The following is a 27750-nucleotide window of genomic DNA, read 5'->3' on the forward strand; positions in this document are numbered from 1 at the left end:
GCTGACGAGGCAGAGAAGAGTCTCTCCAGATCAGAACACCAGATGGTACAGCTTGGTCTGGTCTAGCATACAGCTTGGTCTGGTCTAGCATACAGCTTGGTCTGGTCTAGCATACAGCTTGGTCTGGTCTAGCATACAGCTTGGTCTGGACTAGCATACAGCTTGCTCTATCGGGGTCTAGGCTGGGTTTCTGTAAAACACTTTATGACAACAGTGATATCAGCATCCATAATGATATGTGTCTGTGTCCCCTCTTTATGGTTACCAGGACAACGCTAGCCCTTCCTACCTCCCGGAGTCCCCGTTGCGTGCCTCTCCCGGTAGCAACTTACTGCTGGGTAGGAAGAGGTTGTCTGTGCTGCTGGTGGACTGCAGGAAAACAACAGGGCTGAGTGGAACTGTGAGAGGAGGAGAAGAGAAGAAAGGATCAGATTTAACTCATCAAAGTAAGTGCTGGAGTTTAGTTTGAACAAATAAAATAGATCTGCCCACTGGTATCTGTTACCAGGACAACCAACAGACTTCTGTTGGTTGACAGGAAGATAGACTAGTGGAAATGGATGTTATGAATATCATAACACTGCCAATGAAAAGAGTGAAACCAATAGACCATATTGATGAAAGTTAGCTTTAGAGAGAAAGTTTCAAGATGATCCAATGTGAAGTTCGTGTTTTACAGAAACCTTTCCTTAGAACATTATGGATGTTACATTGCCTGTCCCAGTCAACCCCTCTATCTTTACAAGACTGTTGAACAGGAAAATACGATGGAGTCTTAAAGGAGGACTGTAGCATCTAATGAAACATGGAGTCTAAAAGGAGGACTGTAGCATCTAATGATGAAACATTATGGAGTCTTAAAGGAGGCCTGTAGCATCTAATGATGAAACATTATGGAGTCTTAAAGGAGGACTGTAGCATCTAATGATGAAACATTATGGAGTCTTAAAGGAGGCCTGTAGCATCTAATGATGAAACATTATGGAGTCTTAAAGGAGGACTGTAGCATCTAATGATGAAACATTATGGAGTCTTAAAGGAGGCCTGTAGCATCTAATGATGAAACATTATGGAGTCTAAAAGGAGGACTGTAACATCTAATGATGAAACCTTATGGAGTCTTAAAGGAGGACTGTAGCATCTAATGAAACATGGAGTCTAAAAGGAGGACTGTAGCATCTAATGATGAAACATTATGGAGTCTTAAAGGAGGCCTGTAGCATCTAATGATGAAACATTATGGAGTCTTAAAGGAGGACTGTAGCATCTAATGATGAAACATTATGGAGTCTTAAAGGAGGCCTGTAGCATCTAATGATGAAACATTATGGAGTCTTAAAGGAGGACTGTAGCATCTAATGATGAAACATTATGGAGTCTTAAAGGAGGCCTGTAGCATCTAATGATGAAACATTATGGAGTCTAAAAGGAGGACTGTAACATCTAATGATGAAACCTTATGGAGTCTTAAAGGAGGACTGTAGCATCTAATGAAACATGGAGTCTTAAAGGAGGACTGTAGCATCTAATGATGAAACATTATGGAGTCTTAAAGGAGGACTGTAGCATCCAATGAAACATGGAGTCTTAAAACTTCTTATGGCTAGCGGTACTTAACAGTACTTAACCCCCCCCCCCCCCCTTTGTTCAGGGACACATTATTCCATTTCAGTTCGTCACATGTCTGTGGAACTTGTTCAGTTTTGAATGTTGTTGAATCTTGTTATGTTCCAACAAATATTTACACATCTTAAGTTTGCTGAAAATAAACGCAGTTGACAGTGAGAGGACGTTTCTTTGTTTGCTGAGTTTAGATTGGCGAGGGGGAAAAACAATTTAATCAATTTTAGAATAATGCTGAAATGTAACAACATTTGGAAAAGGTGAAGGGGTCTGAATACTTAACGAATGCACTGTGTCTGTGTGTATACTGAACCAAAATATAAACAGCAATTTCAACGATTTACAGTTCATATAAGTCAGTCATTGTAAATAAATAAATTAGGCCCTAATCTATGGACTTTACATGACTGAGGGGTGCAGCCATTGGTGGGCCCTGGAGGGCATAAGCCCATCCATTGCGGTGCCAGGCCCAGCCAATCAGAATTTAGTTTTCCCCCACAAAAGGTCTTCATTACGAATAGAAATACAACTCAGGTGGCTGGTCTCAGATGCTGTGGGGAACCTGGGCTGGCGTCGTTATATGTGGTCTGTGGTTGTGAGGCCAGTTGGATGTACTGCCAAATTCTCTAAAATGATGTTGGAGGCAGCTTCTGGTAGAGAATTGAACATTCAATTATCTGGTAACAGCTCTAGTGGATATTCTTGCAGTCAGCATGCCAATTGCACGCTCCCTCAACTTGAGACACCTGTGGCATTGTGTTGTGTGGCAAAACTGCACATTTTAGTGTGGCCTTTTATTCTCCCCAGCACAAGGTGCACCTGTGTAATGATCATGCTGTTTAATCAGCTTGACATGCCACACCAGTCAGGTGGATGAATTTTCTTGGCAAAGGAGAAATGTTTACTAACAGGGATGTAAAGAATTCTGCAATCTTTTGTTTCAGCTCATTTTAACATCCAACACTTTACATGTTGCATTTATATTTTTGTTTATTGTAGTTACTATCAGTTTTAGGAACATCTTTCCAAATATTTCACCTTAATTTTTTCTTTACCCAAAATATGACATCAGCGATAGTCAAAATGTTGAAAACCTGTGAACGTCTAAATAAGAAATTGGGCCATTTAAACATTGTGTCGAACCCTTTCAACAACGGGGAGATGTTACTGATGTGCTTTGTGTCTTCGATGTAAAAACAAGTTTTGGACTTCCACACAAAATTACTTCTTTAGTTATTTTATGTTTAAGGAAGTGTGTAGGTCACATTCTGTATCATACAGCTATGAAAGTTATATATTTATAACCACCTGTTCAATTGGAATCCAGCGACGTCTGTGTCTTCAGTGTCCTAGAACTGTCTAGTTTTTTTGTGTTCTGACTTGTAAAACAGGATGAATAAAATAAGTAATGTAAACATATCAGTAATTACCAGGAAGCTCTACATTTGTTTTAAAATCACACTAAGATTGTTAAAACTGGCCTCGGGTTATTGAGAGATCTGATTAGGATTTACTCTCGTAGCACTTGTTTTATAATGTGGAGGTTTCATTCATGTATCTATTTAAAAAAATAAACTGTATTTGGCAGGAGAAAGACCAGACTCAGTGGAACCAGAGCCAGGGACGTCCAAACCCGCAAGACAACACCAGTGCTCCCACTGTGGAAAGGGTTGTAACCGGTTATGGGACCTGAAACAACATGAGAAAATGCACACGGGGGAGAAGCCTTATCACTGCTCCCAGTGTGGAATGAGTTTCTACTGGTCAGGGAGTCTGAAAAAACACGAGACAATTCACACAGGGGAGAAGCCTTACCACTGCTCCCAGTGTGGCAAGTGTTTTAACCGGTTAGGGAACCTGAAACAACACGAGAAAATTCACACGGGGGAGAAGCCTTATCACTGCTCCCAGTGTGGAATGAGTTTCTACCGGTCAGGGGATCTGAAAAAACATGAGAGAAGACACACAGGGAAGAAGCCTTACCACTGCTCCCTGTGTGGACTGAGTTTCTACTGGTCAGGGGGGCTGAAACGGCATGAGAGAATTCACACCGGGGTGAAGCCTTACCACTGCTCCCTGTGTGGAAAGAGTTTCAACCAGTCAGTGGAGCTGAAACGGCATGAGAGAATTCACACCGGGGAGAAGCCTTACGACTGCTCCCAGTGTGGCAAGTGTTTTAGACAGTTAGGGAACCTGAAACGACATGAGATAATACACACAGGGGAGAAGCCTTTCTACTGCTCCCAGTGTGGAAAGAGTTTTAACCAGAAAAACAGCCTGAACCAACATGAGAAAATACACACAGGGGAGATGCTTCACCACTCCTCCCAGGGTGCAAAGCATTTGCCCATTTAGGAAGCCTGAAAGAGCATGAAACAGAGGAGAAAGCTTACAAAAGCTTAGACTTTGGGAAAACATATTACTCATAACAATCACTTAAACGTCATTAGAGAATCCACACAGGAGAGAGAAATTACTTCTCTTAGCGTGTATATTGATATTTCACATCTCATTTTTCTTACAATTCATCAGAGAACATACACAGTGCTCCCGTTGTCTTATATTGTTGCCTATAGGTGGAAAAATTGTTATCGATCAATAATGACAAACCTCCTGGCATTAACAACTTAGATGGAAAGCTACTGAGGACAGTAGCTGACTCTATAGCCACTCCTATCTGACATATTTTTTATATGAGCCTAGAGGAAGGTCTTTGTTCTCTTGCCTGGAGGGAAGCCAAATTAATCCACTACCCAAGAGTGGTAAAGCGGCCTTTACTGGTTCTAACAGCAGACCTATAAGCTTGCTGCTAGCTCTTAACAAACTGTTGGAAAAAAATGTGTTTTGCCAAATACAATGCTATATTTCTGTAAACAAATGAACAACAGACTTCCAGCATGCTTATAGAGAAGGACACTCAACATGTACTGCACTGACACAAATGACTGGTGATTGGTTGAGAGAAATTGATAACAAGAAGATTGTGGGAGCTCTATTGTTAGATTTCAGTGCAGCCTTTGATATTATTGACCCTGTTGTTTAAGAATGTTTGTGCTATGGCTTTTCAAACTTTGCCATAATGTGGATTCAGAGCTATCTATCTAATAGAACTCAGAGGGGTTTTAATGGAAGCTTCTCTAATGTCAAACATATGAAGTGTGATGTACCGCAGGGCAGCTCTCTAGGCCCTCTACTCTTTTCTATTTTTACCAATGGCCAATGGCCTTAAACAAAGCATGTGTGTCCATGTATGCTGATGATTCAACTATATAAGCACCAGCAACCACAGCTAATGAAGTCACTAAAACCCTTAACAAATAGTTGCAGTCTGTTTTGGAATGCATGGCCAGTAATAATCTTGTCCTGAACTTCTCTAAAATTAAGAGCATTGTATTTGGTACAAATCATTCCTCAAGTTCTAGACCTCAGCTGAATCTGGTAATGAATTGTGTGGCTGTTGAACAAGTTGAGGAGACTAACTTACTTGGCATTACCTTAGATTGTAAACTGTCATAGTCAAAACATATAGATTCAATGGTTGTAAAGCTGGGGAGAGGTCTAGCCATAATGAAGAGATGCTCTGCTTTTTTGACACTAATCTCCACAAAGCAAGTTCTGCAGGCTCTAGTTTAGTCTAATCTTGATTATTGTCCAGTCGTGTGGTCCAGTGCTGCAAGGAAATACCTAGTAAAGCTGCAGCTGGCCCAGAACAGAGCGGCTGTCACGCCCTGGCCATAGAGAAGCTTTTATTCTCTATGTTGGTTAGGCCAGGGTGGGACTAGGGTGGGCATTCTATGTTCCTTTTTATGTGTTTTTGTATTTCTTTGTTTTTGGCCGAGTGTGGTTCCCAATCGGAGGCAGCTGTCTATCGTTGTCTCTAATTGTGAATCATACTTAGGCAGCCTTTTTCCACCTGTGTTTTTTGGGTAGTTGTTTTCTGTATAGTTGATTTGCCTTACAGAACTGTTCGTTCTTCTTTGTTATTTTGTTTGAATGTTTTTTGATTAAATAAAAATCATGAACACTTACCACGCTGCGCTTTGGTCCATACCTTCCGACGAGAGACGTGACAATTATGTGTCATGTTTTGTGTTGACCGCAGGACGGGTAGCTGCTGCTTTTGCAACAGCTAATGGGGATCCTAGTAAAATACCAAATACCAAACTCTGTTGTTCTCTCTGAGCTCAAATAAAGAATCTTGGTTTGACATGGACTCCAGCAGATCCTTATATTATAATATCCACTACAACTCACCCACAGATTGCTGTTTCATGATTGTCTCAATGAAGAGTTCCTCATTCCACTTTCCTGTGGGCTTTTACAAGCCTCCCACTGGTTGAATAAACATTGTTTCCACGTCAAATTAAAAAACATGCTTAACATTGATGAACCTTCACTATCTTCATCCCTAAACTAGCAACATTAACTATTGTCTATTGTTATTCTCAATTACATTCCTGGCCTTATGAAATCCTAGCTAAATACAATGTTCCCACCAGTTTTCATGTCTTTGGTTATGCAAACATTTGTTTATTAGATTATATTTCTCATTAAGATGAATATTGTTTTAATTCTGCATGGGTCACGCTTTGCTTTGGTCATGTGTTCCCTTATGGGTCAATGATTGTAATTAGAATATAGCAATTAAGCTCTCTCCTCAATCACTTACAGTTTCTTTGGAAGTTATTCAGACCCCTTGACTTTTACGTTTAGGTCATCAGTTAAGGGGACACTTAAATATTACAATGACCCTTTCAAAGAGAGACATCCCCCGGACCTCCCCCTATAACTATTTTTCAAAGGGTAAAAATGATCTGTTTTCTGTAGCATTAAGGTCAGGGCCCACTCAAATACCTTGACTTTGTTGTCCTTAAGCCATTTTGCCACAACTTTGGAAGTATGCTTGGCGTCATTGTCCATTTGGAAGACCCATTTGCGACCAAGCTTTAACTTCCTGACTGATGTCTTGAGATGTTGCTTCAATATATTCACATAATTTTCACCCATGATGCCATCTATTTTGTGAAGTGCCCCAGTCCTTCCTGCAGCGAAGCACCCCCACAACGTGATGCTGCCACCTGTGTGTTTCACGGTTGGGATGGTGTTCTTCGGCTTGCAAGCATCCCCCTTTTTCCTCCGATCATAACGATGGTCATTATGGCCAAACAGTTCTATTTTTGTTTCATCAGACCAGAGGACGCCTTCAGGCGTTTGGAAATTGCTCCCAAGGATGAACCAGACTTGTGGAGGTCTACCATTTTTTTCTGAGATCTTGGCAGATTTGTATTGATTTTTCCATGATGTCAAGTAAAGAGGCACTGAGTTTCAAGGTAGGTCTTGAAATACAGGTGCTCTTCCAATTGACTCAAAGGATGTCAATTAGCCTATCAGAAGCTATAGACATAATTTTCTGGAATTTTCCAGGGCTGTTTAAAGGCACAGTCAACTTAGTGTATGTAAACTTCTGACCCACTGGGATTGTGTAATAATCTGTCTGTAAGCAATTGTTGGAAAAATGCCTTGTGTCGTTAACACAGATGCCCTAACCGACTTGCCAAAACTATAGTTTGTTAACAAGACATTTGTGGGGTGGTTGAAAATGAGTTATAATGACTCCAACCTAAGTCTATGTAATCTTTAGCTTCAACTGTAAATACTGTATCCTTCACTATCTATTCTTCACTATATATTGCATCTTAGCTGCTGTGTTTCTGCTCATCCATGTTTTATACTTCTATATTTCCCATTCCTTTACTGGATTATGTGTATTAGGTTTAGTTGTGGAATTTGTTAGATATCATCTGTTTGATACTGCTGCACTGTCGGATCTAGAAGCATAAGCATTTAACTACACTCACAATAACATCTGCTAACCATGTGTATGTGACCAATACCATCTGCTAACCATGTGTATGTGACCAATAACATCTGCTAACCATGTGTATGTGACCAATAACATCTGCTAACCATGTGTATGTGACCAATAACATCTGCTAACCATGTGTATGTGACCAATAACATCTGCTAACCATGTGTATGTGACCAATAACATCTGCATGTCACCAATAACATCTGCTAACCATGTGTATATGACCAATAACATCTGCTAACCATGTGTATGTGACCAATAACATCTGCTAACCATGTGTATGTGACCAATAACATCTGCTAACCATGTGTATGTGACCAATAACATCTGCTAACCATGTGTATGTCACCAATGTGGAAAACGGATTGGATTTGTAAAAATCCATCTACATAAGGTATTTTTTTATTAATTTTCACACAACTGGTAACCAGTTACTGGTGACATTTTGTGTTTCACCCAACTGGCAACCTAAATCCAATGACAGGTGGACATTTTGTGTTGATTTCATGTTGAATTCACTTTAGTTGACGAATCAAAGAAATGTAAATAGAAACTAGATGTTGAACTGATGTCTGTGCCCAGTGGGCTGGTTTGAATAAGCAGCAGGTGTTGGATCAATATCCACCTTAGTAGCTAAATTTCCATGCAATTTGCGACAGATTTTCATGTGAATATTCTCAAATCTGCATAAAACAATATACGCATTTTCCCACCGGAAATGTTTGCATCAAACAGATTTATTGCGGATAGAAGTTTGCGTGATGAAGTAGTGCACGGAAAAAATGTTTTGCTGTTGAATTCCCATGTACTGAATGAAAAATGGAAGTTGAATGGGTTTCCATTGCATTTTCAACTCTACTGATAGTTTTGAAAAACCGTTGAGTTATATAACAAACGTGCTCTTGTCCCGTGCACTGTAGCCAACAGCTCACATATACAGTGTTGGTAGGCTACCTACATGATGAGATTATTATGGATGAGAGCGACATTATTTTATTTGTCAAATGGCAACCAAGCATCAATCATCATCATGTCACCAGAAGAAGACCCTCAAAATGTATTGGAAAGGAGCATCAAGCTCAACACATGCACTTTCACCACCCTGTGAAGTTCATCATTTATTTACTCTGTAGCCTAATAAACTGCATGGGTTCCCAAATCGTAGTGGGAGGACCACACAATATATCATCACGTGACTCCAAGTTAACTAAGATATGAGCGTTATTAAATCAATATTTGCGCATAAAGGATTAATGTCGCCATTTCTCGTTTATACATTTTTACTGACACAAAAATACCCCACCATGTCAAACGAAGTAACAAATCGTCTGTCGGCATTTAGAAAAGTATACAGGCATATCCTGTTTCCATCAGCCCGGTCATTACTTTGGAAATGGTTGGATCAATAACCACCTTCATGATATGGATGAAGCCTGATTTGGAATGTGTGAGTAGTTCTCTCTGATGCCATAATACACTCCTCTGATAATCAAGTGATATTTGGAATGTCTGAGTAGTTCTATCTGATGTCATAATACACCCCTCTGATAATCAAGTGATATTTGGAATGTCTGAGTAGTTCTATCTGATGTCATAATACACCCCTCCGATAATCAAGTGATGTTCAGATGTGATGCATTTGCTCCATTGTTTACATTTAAATTGGAGGCCCACTCTGATGATGTATGTCTTACATAGTGGGGCTTTAAATGAAAAGTATGGTGACATCTTAGTGTGGCTTGAAATGAATAGGATTATTAATCATAAACTCCTATAGCAACAATACACTGTGGCTTTGACTTCAAGAAGAGAATGGGCTGATGGGTGGTGGTGCTACTCTATAGGTAAGGCTGTCCAATAAGAATGTTCAATACACACAATAGGTTGATCAGTAGCCAGCTAGCTGCTACGTCTTTAGCCGGACAGCTAGCTAACACGGCTAGCTAACACGGCTCGCTATCAACAAAGTCAAAATGGACTCCAGGCCTGGTGGTGGCAGCAGTGCACAACAACCACTGTTTACCGGAGCTTCCTGAGTGAAAAATAATTTGGCTATATAAAGAGGGCACGACAAACCCTATTCCCCCTCAGGAGACTGAAAAGGTTTGGCATGGGTCCTCAGATCCCAACGCAGGCAAAGATGAACAGAGAAAAGTACAGAGAGATCCTTGATGTAAACCTGCTCCAGAGATCTCAGGACCTCAAACTGGGGCAACGGTTCACCTTCCAACAGGACAACGACCCTAAGCACACAGCCAAGATAACACAGGAGTGACTTCAGGACAAGTCTCTGAATGTCCTTGAGTGGCCCAGCCAGAGCCCGGACTTAAACCTGATCGAACATCTCTGGAGAGACCTGAAAATAGCTGTGCAGCAACATTCCCAATCCAACCTGACAGAGTTTGAGAGGATCTGCAGAGAAGAATGGGAGAAGCTACCCAAATACAGGTGTGCCAAGCTTGTGTTGTCATACCCAAGAAGGCTTGAGGCTGTAATCACTGCCAAAGGTGCTTCAACAAAGTACTGAGTAAAGGGTCTGAATACTTATGTAAATGTAGTATTTCAGTTCAAATTCCTAAAAACATGTTTTTGCTTTGTCATTATGGGTTATTGTGATGACGGAAAAACTTAATTTAATACATTTTAGAATAAGGCTGTAACGTAACAACATCTGGAAAAAGTCAAGGTGTCTGAATATTTTCCGAATGCTGTCCTCTCCAAATGTAGCTGTATTTTATTGGTTGGAATTGTTTTAAGATGGCCATACTGTGGATTATTTAGATGTTTGATTTTTTATTCTAGGACCCCTTTAGGTATAAATATATATATATATATATGTGTAATACCAGTCAAAAGTTTGGACACTTCAAAACCTTAGTCAAATATATAGGTATTTTAATCCAGTTATAAACGTGTTTTCATTGCATTTCTATGGGCAATATTAGTAAAGCCCAAATTCAATATTTTATTTATTTATATATACAGTACCAGTCAAAAGTTTGGACACACCTACTCATTCCAGAGATTTTCATAATTTTTTACTTTTTTCTGCTTTGTAGAATAATAGTGAAGACATCAAAACTATGAAATAACACATATAGAATCATGTAGGAAGCAAAAAAGTGTTAATCAAATCTAAATATATTTTATGTTTGAGAGTCTTCAAAGTAGCCACCCTTTGCCTTGATGACAGCTTTGCAACACTCTTGGTAATGTAGAAAAGTTCAAATAAAGAAAACCCCTGCAATGAGTAGGTGTGTCCAAACTTTTGACTGGTACTGAATATATATTTATATATATTTAAATCAAATATTGAATTTGGGCTTTACTAATATTGCCCATAGAAATGCATTGAAAACACATTTTATAACTGGAAAAAAATACCTATATATTTGTTTTAAGTAATAAGGCTTTACACTTTGAAGTGTCTGTCCTTTATCTAGGCGATATAAGAAAGCTCAGGTAATATTTTATATTGTTTTACATATATTTAACTCCTTATTTTTGGGGGCACAAAACTACCTCCGTACTTCCATTTGTGTGTATAGGTTACCTTCAAATGAGTTCCGATGATCAACATAGAGAACACACTTTCACAACCCTCTCTACAACATCCCCAACAAACACCTTCACAACCCTCCCAAACCTCTCTACAACATCCCCAACAAATACCTTCACAACCCTCCCAAACCTCTCTACAACATCCCCAACAAATACCTTCACAACCCTCCCAAACCTCTCTACAACATCCCCAACAAATACCTTCACAACCCTCCCAAACCTCTCTACAACATCCCCAACAAACACCTTCACAACCCTCCCAAACCTCTCTACAACATCCCCAACAAACACCTTCACAACCCTCCCAAACCTCTCTACAACATCCCCAACAAACACCTTCACAACCCTCCCAAACCTCTCTACAACATCCCCAACAAACACCTTCACAACCCTCCCAAACCTCTCTACAACATCCCCAACAAACACCTTCACAACCCTCCCAAACCTCTCTACAACATCCCCAACAAACACCTTCACAACCCTCAACCTCTACATCTTCACAACCCTCCCAACAACATCCCCAACAAACACCCTCACAAACCTCACAACATTCCCAAACACCTCCACAACCGTCTCTACAACATCCTGACATCTGGAGATATCAGTGGTCACTCTTCATCAAGAGCAGGTATGATGAATCTCTCATCTCAGACATTACAACTAATGTGCTGTGAGATTAAATGCTATAATGCTGGATGGAAATCAATTGTAACTGTTCATGCTATGGACAAATCTTTCTCTCTCTAGTTTCTCGTCCATTAGACTCTCCTGGTGCAGGACAGAGTCAGAGTGCTGGTAATTTTCATGTCTACTGATTTCAATGGTGTCAGAAGTCTCAGAAGTGAGAAGTGATGCGTAGCACCAGATTTAGCCAACAGCTCATTTATATCTGTCCAAGGGCAGATTTGAGGCCATCTAGATGTGTCTCTCTGAGGCCCACCGCAAGTGATGCAACATTTGAGGTTTTGTAGAGAGCTGCTGCTGACACCATGTCCTCTGTTGCTATGGTTACTCTGATCACTTTCTTACTCATAGTCTCTCCTTTACCACACCTTTATTATGTATCTTCTCTGTCTGTCAGCTGACAGACCCTACCAACCAACTGACCAACCTTTCAACCTACCGTACCTTATTAAAAACCTCTTCGGGTTACTTTGTGCAATTTCCTCCTGAAGACATACCCTAATCTAACAGCCTGTAGCTCAGGCCCAGAAGCAAGGATATGCACATTCTTGGTACCATTTGAAAGAAAACACTCTGAAGGTTGTGTAAATGTGAATTGAATGTAGGAGAATATAACACCATAGATCTGGTAGAAGAAAATACACAGGTGTTTCTCTGTTCTTTTAATGTTGTTGCATCTTTAAAATAAACTAGAACAGCCAAACATTCAGTTATGATACTGGGGCTAATTTCAAATAAGAACATAGGTAGGCAACAGTATTTGACCAAAGTTTCAGACAGATACCTTCAGGAATGAGTGAGGTACATGCCATTGAGCATGAAGTCACCCAGGTGTCCCTCACAAGTTTCCCAAATGTACCCAAGTGGCCGAATTGGAACATCGAAACATTGATGCAAATAACTATATACAAAACAATTATTCAAACATACCCGGAAAAATTGAAGAAAAAAATGAATATTTCAAAAAATTAAAAATAACAAGGGTAATTATTTACACTCAATGTTCAATAATGTGAAGACCCTCTACACAATATTGTGCTGCTGATGCCATAGCCCATAGCAGTCTCTTTCTGCTGTGAAGCAGAGGGTCACTGAACAGGTGGTGCAGCCGACAGAGGATTTCTTGTGGCAAAGAGCACAACGTAGCCTCCTTACTAAGCCCCTTTTGCACTCATTCCTGCCTGCAATAAGGAATTTAAGCATGTGCACACCACTGGTTGATGGAGCAGAAGGGACAGAGGTAGAGGGGAATGAAGGTGCTACAGTGCTGTAGCTAGCAAGCTCCTGGATGAGCAGCTCTCTGAAGGCTAGCTGTGAGATGGGGGGCTGTCCACAGCTCTTGGCCATTTCCTTCTGGAGGATGAAGGCATTCACCACAGCAATGTCAATGAAATGATAAAACAATGTCTTGTACCATTTCATGGTTTTGTGGAGAACATTATAGTATCCTATCAGCGCATATGATAGGCCCACACCTCCCCCCATGCTCTTGTTGTAGTCCTTTACTGCAGTTGGAATGGGGACATTTTTGGTGGTCCATGCCCCTGTAGCGTCCTTCACACGCCTGACGACGTGATCACCACTGAAGGACTTGTGGATAGTGGAGCACATCGCCACCTCTCTGGTGTCCATCCACTTCACAAACAGCAGGCCATCTTCACGGATCCATCTCATGGTACCCCGCTCAGCCTGCTTAGGCATGTCATTCACCCTGGTTTTCGGAAAGCCCACTCTGTTGGTCCGAATGGTGCCACAGGCCCACACATCCAGCTTCCTCAGGTCTGTGAACAGGGTAGGGCTTGTGTAAAAGTTATTCACAAACAGTTTGTAGCCCTTCCCTAGCAGCTGAAAATCTAATAACTGCATAACGGAGTCATAGCTAAATCCCTTACCGGTCGCACAACTGTTCTTACCCTCATAGACAAAAAAATTGCACGTGTATGCACACGCAGAATCGGCCAAAACAAACAGTTTGTAACCCAATTTAGTCGGTTTGTTACGCATGTAGTGTTTTAGGCCATTTCTGGCCTTTGAGGCTACCATCCTCTCATCTATGGAAAGGTTCTGGGCAGGCTGAAAATAAGTATTGCAGGCCTCAATGATGTCGAGGTAGAGAGGTTTAATTTTGCAGAGCTTATCAAACCTTGCCGTGCCTCGTTTCGTCTCGTTGTCCTTATCAACTTCTGGGTCACTGATATGAAGCGCCCGTGAGATTGTCAGAAACCTTTTGCATGACATGACTGTGGAGGGAAAAGGCAGTTGATAGAGGGGTGCAGATTTCCAGTAGTCCTTCAGGGTTTTTAGCTTCACAAGACCCATGTAAATGACCATAGAAAAGTAACAAAAAAGATCTGACCTGGAAATGGGCTTCCATGTCTCTTTCTTGCCTGCCTGCTTCTTAGCTCCGTACTTATTAGTGTTCAACACCAGGGAATCAACAACTGCCGAGGTGAAAAACAACTGAAAAAGTTGCATGGGGCTGTACTTGGAGTTCATGTCCAGCTGAGGACCTGGTGGCCTCTTTGGTCTGAAAATTGGAGGTGGTGGGGCCACATCCTCCTCCAGTACAGAGTGCCAACGACCCTCCTCCGCACTGCCAGCAGGTTCCACACTTCCCTTCCTCCGCTTCTTTGTCACCGGCTTCACACCTCTTGATGGCCGGGCGGGGGTAGGTGTGGTGCCGGAGACAGCAGGGGTCCGGCTGGATGGACCAGCTTCAGTGGGGGATTTGCACCTTGGCAGTATGGGCTCCCAATCAGAATCGCTGGGACTGTGAAATAAAGACAAAACAGACACAGATTATATATAGAGTAAGTAAACATCCACTAAGGTGAGGTGCTGTATTTTATCTAAACATGGAATGGACATGTAAAAATATATGTAATATATACAGACACACAGATACATCCACAATGTAGAGCAATGTTTACTTTATACACATGTGTACTTTATATTTCATGTCCTCGTCATATTTTTATATATGGCAAAAAATATATATATATATCTCAAACAACTCAAATGAATAATATTTTATATTATTCATTTCAAACAACGTTACTCACCAATCCAACACAGAATCTTCTCCATTTAGAGTGAAAAGAATAGTCACTGTCTGGTCTGACTCATCTTGGAGTAATTCACTCTCACTATCTCTATCAATATCGTCAATGATATCGTGTAGATCTGTATACTTTGTCTTTGCCTTCGATTTTAAAGATTTACTTGCCATAAGTATTCTCTGAAAATGCTCTCAAAACAGAAATGCTGCACGTAACCAGCGTGGCTGCCTCGTAGAGTTTTCAATGGCGAATGGTTGTCTATACGCTTGAGTTTCCCACAAACGATAGTCTTCCTGGATAGAACCATCACATGTTGTCGTTTACCTGAGCTCATTGGCTATCTACCCAGCTAGATTTCAAGACGATCAGTGGTCATTGGTCCGAAATACAGTCATTGTTTGCCGTGTTCAAATCAGTTCCTTTCGGTCAATATGTCCCAGAAAAGAACCATGAAGTGTGGTTGTTTTACTAACAAACAGAGGATTGCAATGAAACCAAACATGACTCGATAAACGTCCGTTTAGATTGAGTAATTACATTGAACGTTACGTCCAAAGTTGAAGGACACGGAATTTACGCCAAGCCGTTTACAAAATGTTTCCTGTTAGGCTATAAAAATGGATTATATTGAACAAAACGACACTATTGTTTTGTCGTGACCTTTAGTGTTGCCAAAAGAAGATCTTCAAAAAGGTAATTGATGAATTTTATTGCAAATTTCTGATCGATAATCGCATTTGCAGTAAAGCTTTTTGAATTCTGACATGGTGGCTAGATTAACCAGAGGTTTAGCTTTCATTTGGTGTATTGCACTTCTGATTTAATTTATATAATTTATAATAATGACATTTCGGGCAATTTTTGTTGAAACGTTTCCCTAGAGGAACGCCTGTCCTAGACAGGTTTTTAAACTGTCTGCTACTCAGGTCCATAAGCTAGGGTATGCATATAATTAGTAGATTTGGGTAGAAAACTAAAGTTTCCAAAACTGTTAAAATAATGTCTGCGAGTATAACAGAACGGATATGGCAGGTGAAAACGAGGAAAATACAACCAGGAAGTACTATTATTTTGAAAGGCTGTTTTTCCATTGAAAGCCTTTCCACCAAACAAAGACTTAAGACCCAGTTCACGAGCTCTATGGCTTCCTCTACATGTGACCAGTGTTTAGGCATTGTTTCAGGCTTTTACTCTGAAAAATGAGGGTGATACAGCACTTTCAATGAGAGGACAGTGGACATTTCCAGACATGAGCCAAGCGCGTCTTACTTGTTTCTCCTTTTCTATTGACGAAGCTTTTCTCCGGTTGAAATATTATTTTATTATTTATGACAAAAACAACCTGAGGATTGAAAATGTCCCTTGGGGTTATCCGTACCTATGTAGGACATGCAAGGGTTAGGTTAATAAACAGGCTGGAGCTAGAACCTCATTGTTGCGCGTCCTTATTTTAGATCATACTACAGTTTGACATGTTTCTACAAACTTTTATTGTACTTTTTAAAAACTTTGTCTGGACTTTGTGCCCGCACCTTCGGATTACTGGACTAAACGTGCGAACAAAAAGGGGGTTTTTGGTCATAAAGAGGGACATTATCGAACAAAACAAACATTTATTGATTAACATGGAGACCTGGGAGTGCCACCAGATGATCAGAGGTAAGTGATTAATTTTAATCGCTATTTCTGACTTTTGTGACACCTCTCCTTGGTTGGAAAATGACTGTATGGTTCTGTGGCTAGGGGCTGACCTAACAATTGTTTGGTGTGCTTTCGCCGTAAAGCCTATTTGAAACAGGACAATATGGATGGATTTACAACAAGTTTATCTTTAAAATGGTGTATAATACTTGTATGTTTGAGGAATTTTAATTATGGGATTTCTGTTGTTTTTAATCTGGCGCCCTGCAATTTCACTGGCTGTTGTCGAGGTGGGACGCACTTGTACCAGAGAGGTTAACAAGAAATTTGTGGAGTGGCTGAAAAACGAGTTTTAAGGACTCCAAACTAAGTGTATGTAAACTTTGACTGTGTGTGTGTGTGTGTGTATGTATATATATAAATACATATGCAACTATTTAAACAACTGCATTAGCATGAGAAGTAAAAACTTGTTTTACTTACTGATCAAAAAGTGGATCTTCTCCTTCCAAAAACATTTCTTCCGCGCTGGAATCAAAACTCTGGTCGCTCACAGAGTCCTCATCCATTCCTTCTGTGTCACTCTCCTGGTCAATTTCTGCAATAATATCATCAAAATAATTATACTTGGACTGAGATTTAGCTTTCCCACTCTTAGTAACCATGTTTAACTTTTTCAGACTTGAGAAGTCTGTAGAAGAGAACGAACTGCTGTGAAACGTAAACTACCGTGCATCTGGTTTCCTTTCACCAGAGAATGAACTCTGTTGTGCACAGCTCTAGCATGATGGCTGTTTGTCCTACAAACGGCGTTCACATACTGCTGGAAATCCCAGATCATTGGCTATCTAGCTAGGTTTCAAAACGATAGGTGGTCATTGGTCCAAGAACCTTCATGGGCTAATTCAGGTCTTGTATAGCCAATACGTAATGTAGAATTATGAAACATGTTTGGTTGCCTTCTAGAGTGTCTGAGGATTGCACAGAAACCGAACTTGACCGTGTTAAGCTACGTTTGATTGCTAACAAAATTTGATTTCATAAAATTGTTTTGTTGCAAGTTGAAAGAGTCGTAATTCATGCAGAATGCTGTTTACAACACGGATCGTGTTAGGATATACATGTCCTTTTGTCAGTTAAAACAACATTACATTTATCATACGGTGTAGACATTGCTAATGGTGTAGCGGAAAATGGCTGATTATCTACATAGAGGGCCATTATTATCTACAGAGGCCCATTATTATCTACAGAGGCCCATTATTATCTACTGAGGCCCATTATTATCTACTGAGGCCCATTATTATCTACAGAGAGGCCCATTATTATCTAGAGGCCCATTATTATCTACAGAGAGGCCCATTATTATCTACACAGAGGCCCATTATTATCTACAGAGGCCCATTATCAGCAACCATCAGTCCTGTGTTCCAATGGCACGTTGTGTTAGCTAATCCAAGTTTATCATTTTAAAATGCGAATCGAACATTAGAAAACGCTTATGCAATTATATTAGCACAGCTGAAAACTGTTGTTCTGATTAAAGAAGCAATAAAACTGGCCTCCTTTAGACTAGTTGAGTATCTGGAGCATCAGCATTTGTGGCTTTGATTGTCGATGTTATTTTAAAATGGACCAAAAAAAAAATAATCTTTCAAAAACAAGGACATTTCTAAGTGACCCCAAACTTTTCAACGGTAGTGTATATATAGAAATACATGTTTAACATTTGCACCAATTGATTGGTGAAAAGAACAGGTGGCTAAGTCAAACAAGATTTGTATTAGTCGGGGACAGCCCCACTGGTAAAAGATACTAGTCCATCTTCATGTCAACTAACAGAACTCTGCTGGTTGTCCTGGTAACAGATACCAGTGGGAAGATCTATTATATTTGTTCAAACTAAACTACAGCACTTACTTTGATGAGTCAAATCTGATCCTTTCTTCTCTTCTCCTCCTCTCACAGTTCCACTCAGCCCCATTGTTTTCCTGCAGTCCACCAGCAGCACAGACAACCTCTTCCTACCCAGCAGTAAGGTGCTACCGGAAGAGGTACGAAACGGGGACTCCGGGAGGGAGGAGGGGCTAGCGTTGTCCTGGTAACCATAAAGAGGGGACACAGACGCATATCATTATGGATGCTGATGTCACTGTTGAAAAAGTGCTTTACAGAAGCCCAGACCAGACCCTGAGAGCAAGCTGTATGTTAGACCAAACCAAGCTGTACCATCTGGTGTTCTGATCTGGAGAGACTCTTCTCTGCTTCATCAGCATCAGGATGTTGTTGAAGCTCCCCAGAGGATCCACGATAGTCATGTCTGTCTCCTGTGTGAATGAGAACATCAAACAGATGGTAAACTTATCAACTTCTATTGCAATCACAGAGTCTTACAGGAGGAATGAATACATATCTAAAAGGGGACTAAATTAGACACTTTAATTGTGGTTTTTTTATATTGTGTGTGATCAGTGGTGTAAAGTACTTAAGTAAAAAATACTTAAAAGTACAATTTAAGTAGCTTTCCAGGGAATCTGTACTTTACTATTTTTGACTAATTGTAATTTTACTTCACTACATACATAAAGAAAATGTACTTTTTACTCCATACATTTCCCTGACACCCAAAAGTACTCATTACATTTCGAAGGCTTAGCAGGACAGGAAAATGGTCCAATTCACTCACTAATCAAGAGAACATCCCTGGTAATCATTACTGGCTCTGATCTAGCGGACTCACTAAACACACGTTTCAATTGTAGATTGTCAGAGAGTTGGAGTGTGTCCCTGGCTATCCGTCAATAAAATAAACAAGAAAATGGCACCATCTGGTTTGCTTAATATAAGGAATTTGAAATTATTTATATACTTTTGATACTTCAGTATATTTTAACTTTTACTCAAGTAGTATTTTACTGGGTGACTCACTTTTACTTGCGTACTTTTCCCACCACTGTGATGCAAATGTAAAAGGGCCATTCCACAAAATGGGTGCATTTTGCGTCCACTTGATATTTTAAGTAGAAATGCAGTGTATATTATATTTTAAAACCCGGCTATACTAGAATAAGTGCACTTTAATATAGACCACATAGAGAATTCAATAAATCCATCTTTGAAGTTCCAAAAATATATATACCAATGGCAGATTGCCACTTAATAAACAATTCCTACAGTACTGAACAACATATTCAAGTGTAGAACTTCAGTATAATGCCCCTTTAAAAACAACTGCATAGTTTGTGCCCGTTTTTAAGACAGTACTCACTGGTGGTAATCGGATCTTCAGTCTCATTTTTCACTCCCAAAACGTCTTCCTCTTTTATTGAGATATCCTCCTCTTTTACTCCAAAAGGGTCTTCCTCCTCTTTCAATTTTACGGCATCTTCCTCCTTTTTGATTCTGAAAGCTTCTACCTCTTTTTCCACTTTGACAACCTCGTTCCCATATTCCTCTTTCACTGTAATATCATCCTCTTGTTTCAATGTGATCGCCTCCTTATTCATTCTTCAAGCTTCTTTGCCTCCTTTCACCAGTTTCTTTCTCCGTCTAGATTAGTGAGTTTATGCTCCGGGAGATTAGCCTAGTGCAGTATCAATGTAACACATTTGCTAATTTAACAAGCAAATTACGTTTAAATGAACCAGTAGATATGTAAACAGAATTATGTTGAAAACACTAAAAGTAATATACACAAGATTGGTCTAAAGAGCTCCAATGTTTCGGTTTTAGGTTTGCTAGCAAAGCACAGCGTGGTTAAAACACAAGCCTTTTGCCGCGATTGAAGAAGCCTCCTGTCCCGTCCACTGGATTATACGTCACGTAAGAAGCAAAACCCTAAAAATTCATATCGCCATCTGCTGACTGGAGTGGGTAACGCAAATTGGAAAATATGAATTACAATGTTCAGTCTGGCAAGCAATGTCATAAGAAGTCATTTAAAAATAACCAGATGTTATGTTCTTACTTCTTACAGCCAATACTTTCCTCCAGGATTGGCCTGCCTATTAGGCAGGATTAGGTATGTATATAGACTATTTTTCCTACTGTGTTATTGACTTGTTAATTGTTTACTCCATGTGTTACTCTGTGTTGTCTGTTCACACTGCTATGCTTCATCTTGGCCAGGTCGCAGTTGTAAATGAGAACTTGTTCTCAACTAGCCTACCTGGTTAAATAAAGGTGAAAAAAATAAATTTAAAAAAGGTGACAGATAGAATAGGGTGGCATACTCTGAGCTAAATTGACCAAGGCTCATCGCAAACAACACATAACACTTCCTATGGTGGCATATGGGCTATTTAGGCAAGTGTTGGTGTCTCCCATCTCCACAGAGGAACTCTAGATCTCTGTCAGTGACCATCAGGTTCTTGGTAACCTCCCAGACCAAGGCCCTTCTCCCCTGATTGCGCAGTTTGGCCAGGCGGCCAGCTCTAGGAAGAGCCTTGGTGGTTCCAAACTTTTCCTTTTAAGAACGATGGTAGCCACTGTGTTCTTTGGGAACTTCAATGCGGCATATTTTTTGTTGTTGTCTCCCTTCCCCATATCTGTGCCGGCGCTCTACGGACAATTCCTTTGACTTCATGGCTTGGTTTTTGCTCTGACTTGCGCTATAAACTGTGGGACCTTATATACACATGTTCAATCAACTGAATTTACCACAGGTGGACACCAATGAAGTTCTAGAAACATCTCAAGGATGATCAATGGAAACAAGATTCACCTGAGCTCAATTTCGATTCTCATAGCAAAGGGTCTGAATACTTATGTAAATAAGTTATTTCTGTTTAAAAATACATATACATTTGTAATACTTTCTAAAGGCACTGTATGTATAAACATATATTTTCCTTTGTGTTCCACTAACCCTATCACCCCTTCCCTAATTGGAGGAAACTAATGAACAACAACTTTCAGGCTTCTATGTCCAGCTTATACATACTATGTACATTTTACAGACAATGTGTTATACAATAGTTATATTTAGTTTGTTTTTAATCCTATCCTTCAGTTACCCTAAACCTCTCCCATCTATCTCTGAAGACCATCCAGTCCTATCCTTCAGTTACCCTAAACCTCTCCCATCTATCTCTGAAGACCACCCAGTCCTATCCTTCAGTTACCCTAAACCTCTCCCATCTATCTCTGAAGACTCAGATTAGCCTTGTTAAAATCCCCAGCTACAATGAATGCAGCCTCCGGATAAATGGATTCCAGTTTGCAAAGAGTCAAATAAAGTTTGTTCAGAGCCATCGATGTGTCTGCTTGGGGGGAATATATACGGCTGTGATTATAATCGAAGAGAATTCCCTTGGTAGATAATGCGGTCGACATTTGATTGTGAGGAATTCTAAATCAGGTGAACAGCAGGACTTGAGTACCTGTATGTTGTTATGATCACACCACGTCACGTTAACCATGAAGCATACGCCCCCGCCCCTCTTCTTACCAGAAAGATGTTTGTTTCTGTCGGCGCGATGCGTGGAGAAACCAGCTGGCTGCACTGATTCTGATAGCGTCTCTCCAGTGAGCCATGTTTCCGTGAAGCAAAGAACGTTACAGTCTCTGATGTCCCTCTGGAATGCTACCCTTGCTCGGATTTCATCAACCTTGTTGTCAAGAGACTGGACATTGCCGAGAAGAATGCTAGGGAGTGGTGCACGATGTGCCCGTCTCCGGAGTCTGACCAGAAGACCGCTCCGTTTCCCCCTTTTACGAAGTCCTTTTTTTGGGTCGCCGGCTGGGATCCATTCCGTTGTCCTGGGTGAAAGGCAGAACACAGGATCCGCTTCGTGAAAGTCATATTCTTGGTCGTACTGATGGTGAGTTGACGCTGCTCTTATGTTCAGTAGTTCTTCTCGACTGTATGTAATGAAACCTAAGATGACCTGGGGTACTAATGTAAGAAGTAACACGTAAAAAAAACAAAAAACTGCATCGTTTCCTAGGAATGCGAAGCGAGGCGGCCATCTCTGTCGGCGCCGGAAGTAACTCAATGTGGATGGTATATACAGGATGTACCGGTACAGAGTCAATGTGGAGGCTGTACACAGGAGGTACCATTACAGAGGTAATGTACAGCAGGTAGGAGGTACCGGTACAGCATCAATGTGGAGGGTATATACAGGAGGTACCGGTACAGAGTCAATGTGGAGGCTATATACAGGAGGTACCATTACAGAGTCAATGTGGAGGCTATATACAGGAGGTACCGGTACAGCATCAATGTGGAGGCTGTATACAGGAGGTACCGGAACAGAGTCAATGTGGAGGGTATATACAGGAGGTACCGGAACAGAGTCAATGTGGAGGGTATATACAGTAGGTACCATTACAGAGTCAATGTGGAGGCTATATACAGGAGGTACCATTACAGAGTCAATGTGGAGGCTATATACGGGAGGTACCGGAACAGAGTCAACGTGGAGGGTATATACAGGAGGTCCCATTACAGAGTCAATGTGGAGGCTATATACAGGAGGTACCGGAACAGAGTCAATGTGGAGGCTATATACAGGAGGAACCATTACAGAGTCAATGTGGAGGCTATATACAGGAGGTCCCTGTACAGCATCAATGTGGAGGCTGTTTACAGGAGGTACCGGAACAGAGTCAATGTGGAGGGTATATACAGGAGGTACCGGAACAGAGTCAATGTGGAGGGTATATACAGTAGGTACCATTACAGAGTCAATGTGGAGGCTATATACAGGAGGTACCGGAATAGAGTCAATGTGGAGGGTATATACAGGAGGTACCATTACAGCGTCAATGTGGAGGCTGTATACAGGAGGTACCGGAACAGAGTCAATGTGGAGGCTATATACAGGAGGTACCGGAACAGAGTCAATGTGGAGGCTATATACAGGAGGTACCATTACAGAGTCAATGTGGAGGGTATATACAGGAGGTACCATTACAGCGTCAATGTGGAGGCTGTATACAGGAGGTACCGGAACAGAGTCAATGTGGAGGCTATATACAGGAGGTACCTGAACAGAGTCAATGTGGAGGCTATATACAGGGGGTACCGGAATAGAGTCAATGTGCGGGGACACAGGTGAGTCGAGGGATTCATTTTAAGCTGCATTTGCTCTATTGTTTACAGTATGATTTGTATCGTATAGAGCGCGGCTTTAAGGGAAAAGTATGGTCACATCTAATAAAAACGAATGTGAAAAATGAACAGAGTATTAACAGAAATGTGTTTTAACACACTACCTATTCGTAGAAGTATTTATTCATCATCCACATATTCATATTAAGCTTCTACGTCTGTGTACAGGAAAGTATCATTTGTAAGACGTAAGAGAAAATATATCTGTTTATTGTTAAATTATTATGACGTTCTTTCCAACACAAAAAGTGTAGTACCTATTGTTTCCAAACTGCGTTACCCACTCCAGCCAGCAGATGGCGATGGGCGTCTTTCAGGTGACGCTTCTTGCGTGACGTATAATAGACTGGACGGGACGCTTCTTCAGGAACAACAAAGCGCCAACTCTTTCAACCACCTCGGTAGCCTGCTAGACAACATAAAACTGAAAGATTGATTCTTTAGACCATGTTATTGTACATGAGCTAATCTCAGTGTTTTAGACTAATTTCGGTTGACGTATCTACTGGTGAACTGTAACCTAATGTTCTTGTTAAATTTGCAAACTTGTTAAAGATTGATACTGAGGTTAGCACTAGGCTAGTCGCTAATGCTAGCTCACTAAACTACTCCTCCCTTGCTAATAAAGAGGAGGTCTGCTGTTTGGAGAAAGAATCTTTCAGAATGAAAAAGGAGGAAGAGGAGGCTGTTATTGTGAAAGAAGAGAAAGAACCTTTTAGAGAGGAAGAGGATGCAATCTTAATAAACGTGAAGGAGGAAGACGTTTTGAGAGTGAAAAAGGAGGAGACAGAAGATCCGATTGACCCCAGTGAGTACTGTCTTAAAAACAGGGACACAAACTATGCAGTTGTTGAACTAATGTGGGCTTTTTAATGGGCATTCTTACTGTAGGAATTGTTAAATGGTCGATCTGCCATTGGTTCATATACTTTTGGGACTTTTCAATGAGATGTATTGAATTCTCCATGTGGTCTACATTAAAGTTCCCCTCATCTAGTATAACAGTATTTTAAAATTCAATATTGGTGCATATGTTCTACTTAAAATGTAAAAAAGGCACCCATTTCGTGGAACAACCCTTTTACATTTGCATCACAAATATTTTTTTAGGAAATCATGATGAAAGTGGCCATTTTAGGCCCTTTTTTAGACATATTCATGCCTCTTGTAAGACTCTGTGATTGCAATAGTAGATCATAAGTTTGCCATCCGTTTGATGTTCTCATTCACATAGGAGAGAGACATGACTATTGTGGATCCTCTGGGAAGCCTCAACAACATCCTGATGCTGACGAGGAAGAGAAGAGTCTCTCCAGATCAGATCACCAGATGGTACAGCTTGGTCTGGTCTAGCATACAGCTTGCTCTATCTGGGTCTGGGCTGGATTTCTGTAAAGCACTTCATGACAACAGTAACATCAGCATCCATAATGATATGTGTTTGTGTCCCCTCTTTATGGTTACTAGGACAACGCTAGCCCTTCCTCCCTCCCAGAGTCCCCGTGTCGTGCCTCTCCCGGTAGCTCCTTACTGGGTATGAAGAGGTTGTCTGTGCTGCTGGTGGACTGCAAGAAAACAATGGGGCGGAGAGTGGAACTGTAAGAGGAGGAGAAGAGATGAAAGGATCAGATTTAACTCATCAAAGTAAGTGCTGGAGTTTAGTTTGAACAAATAAAATAGATCTGCCCACTGTTATCTGTGACCAGGACAACCAACAGACTTCTGTTGGTTGACAGGAAGATAGACTAGTGGAAATGGATGTTATGAATATCATAACACTGCCAATGAAAAGAGCGAAACCAATAGACCATATTAAACATTGATGAAAGTTAGCTTTAGAGAGAAAGTTTCAAGATGATCCAATGTGAAGTTTGTGTTTTGCAGAAACCTTTCCTTAAAACATTATGGATGTTACATTGCCTGTCCCAGTCAACCCCCCTATCTTTACAAGACTGTTGAACAGGAAAACACGATGGAGTCTTAAAGGAGGACTGTAGCATCTAATGAAACATGGAGTCTTAAAGGAGGACTGTAGCATCTAATGATGAAACATTATGGAGTCTTAAAGGAGGACTGTAGCATCTAATGAAACATGGAGTCTTAAAACTTCTTATGGCTAGCGGAACCCCTCGACAACATTCCGCTGAAAAGGCAGAGCGCGAAATTCAAAATATTTTTTCGAAATGTGTAACTTTCATACATTCACAAGTGCAATACACCAAATTAAAGCTTAACTTCTTGTTAATCTACCCATCGTGTCTGATTTAAAAAGAGCGTTACAGTGAAAGCACACCATATATTTACGTTAGGTCAGAGCCTCAAACACACACAGCCATTTTCCAGCCAAAGAGAGGAGTCACAAGAAGCAGAAATAAAGAAAATTAATCACTAACCTTTGATGATCTTCATCAGATGGCACTCATAGGACTTCATGTTACACAATACATGTATGTTTTTTTCGATAAAGTTCATATTTGTATCCATCTCACTGCAAGTACTGTCAAATCTGGTGCAGTTCATGAGGTGATGCAGTGCAGTACTTAACCCCCCCCCCCCCTTTGTTCAGGGACACATTATTCCATTTCAGTTCGTCACATGTCTGTGGAACTTGTTCAGTTTTGAATGTTGTTGAATCTTGTTATGTTCCAACAAATATTTACACATCTTAAGTTTGCTGAAAATAAACGCAGTTGACAGTGAGAGGACGTTTCTTTGTTTGCTGAGTTTAGATTGGCGAGGGGGAAAAACAATTTAATCAATTTTAGAATAATGCTGAAATGTAACAACATTTGGAAAAGGTGTATCTATTTAAAAAAATAAACTGTCTTTGGCAGGAGAAAGTCCAGACTCGGTGGAACCAGAGTCATACAGCTATGAAAGTTATATATTTAGAACCACCTGCTCAATTGGAATCCAGTGATGTCTGTGTCTTCAGTGTCCGAGAACTGTCTAGTTTTTTTGTGTTCTGACTTGTAAAACAGGATGAATAAAATAAGTAGTGTAAACATACAAGTAATTACCGGGAAGCTCTACATTTGTTTTAAAATCACACTAAGATTGTTAAAACTGGCCTCAGGTTATTGAGAGATCTGATCAGGATTTACTCTCGTAGCAAGGTTGTTTTATCATGTGGAGGTTTCATTCGTGTATCTATTTAAAAAAATTAACTGTCTTTGGCAGGAGAAAGACCAGACTCGGTGGAACCAGAGCCAGGGACGTCCAAACCCGCAAGACGACACCAGTGCTCCCAGTGTGGAAAGTGTTTCAACCGGTCAGGACACCTGAAAGCTCATGAGCGAGTACACACAGGGGAGAAGCCTTACCACTGCTCCCAGTGTGGCAAGTTATTCAACCGGTCAGAACACCTGAAAGCTCATGAGCGAGTACACACAGGGGAGAAGCCTTACCACTGCTCCCAGTGTGGCAAGTGTTTCAGCCAGTCAAGGGATCTGAAAAAACACAAAAGAATACACACAGGGGAGAAGCCTTACCACTGCTCCCAGTGTGGCAAGTGTTTTAGCGAGTTAGGGAATCTGAAACGACATGAGCTAGTACACACAGGGGAGAAGTCGTACCACTGCTCCCAGTGTGGCAAGTGTTTCAACCGGTCAGAAAACCTGAAAGCTCATGAGCGAGTACACACAGGGGAGAAGCCTTACTACTGCTCTCAGTGTGGCAAGTGTTTTAGCCATTTAGGGACTCTGAAACGACATGAGCGAGTACACACAGGGGAGAAGCCTTACCACTGCTCCCACTGAAAAGGGTTTTAACCAGTTCGGGGCCCTGAAACAGCATGAGAGAATACACACAGGGGAGATGCATTACCACTCCTCCCAGGGTGCAAAGCATTTGCCCATTTAGGAAGCCTGAAAGAGCATGACACAGAGGAGAATGCTTACAAAAACTTAGACTTTGGGAAAACATATTACTCATAACAATGTCATTAGAGAATCCACACAGGAGAGAGAAATTACTTCTCTTAGCGTGTATATTGATATTTCACATCTCATTTTTCTTACAATTCATCAGATAACATACACAGTGCTCCCATCGTCTTATATTGTAGCCTTATAATGTGTTGACCTGTTTTTACCAGATGAAATTGCTTCTTCCAATTATTGAGTAACATGTACCTGTTAAGAAACTGACTGTTAGAACTGTTAAGGCTCCATGGATTGATGAGGAATTTAAAAACT

The 27750-nt window shown here is 40.7% G+C and overlaps 1 protein-coding gene across 1 annotated transcript; it reads left to right on the forward strand.

Moving 5' to 3' along the window:
* LOC109877374 (zinc finger protein 135-like) lies at positions 1 to 27750 on the forward strand. The gene is made up of 4 exons (XM_031816337.1): positions 1 to 45; positions 269 to 446; positions 3212 to 3975; positions 26743 to 27750. The coding sequence occupies exons 1-4, from the start codon at positions 43 to 45 to the stop codon at positions 27310 to 27312; spliced, it is 1515 nt and encodes a 504-aa protein (XP_031672197.1). The 5' UTR covers positions 1 to 42; the 3' UTR covers positions 27313 to 27750.

This window comes from Oncorhynchus kisutch, unplaced genomic scaffold (genome assembly GCF_002021735.2).
Source record: "Oncorhynchus kisutch isolate 150728-3 unplaced genomic scaffold, Okis_V2 scaffold782, whole genome shotgun sequence".
Taxonomy (NCBI): domain Eukaryota; kingdom Metazoa; phylum Chordata; class Actinopteri; order Salmoniformes; family Salmonidae; genus Oncorhynchus; species Oncorhynchus kisutch.

Excerpts from the sequence above, each read along its gene's own strand:
- LOC109877374 (XM_031816337.1), top strand. Across the intron at positions 447-3,211 it reads ATCAGATTTAACTCATCAAA|GAGAAAGACCAGACTCAGTG; the intron begins GTAAGTGCTGGA and ends TGTATTTGGCAG. Across the intron at positions 3,976-26,742 it reads GTGCAAAGCATTTGCCCATT|CCAGACTCGGTGGAACCAGA; the intron begins TAGGAAGCCTGA and ends GCAGGAGAAAGA.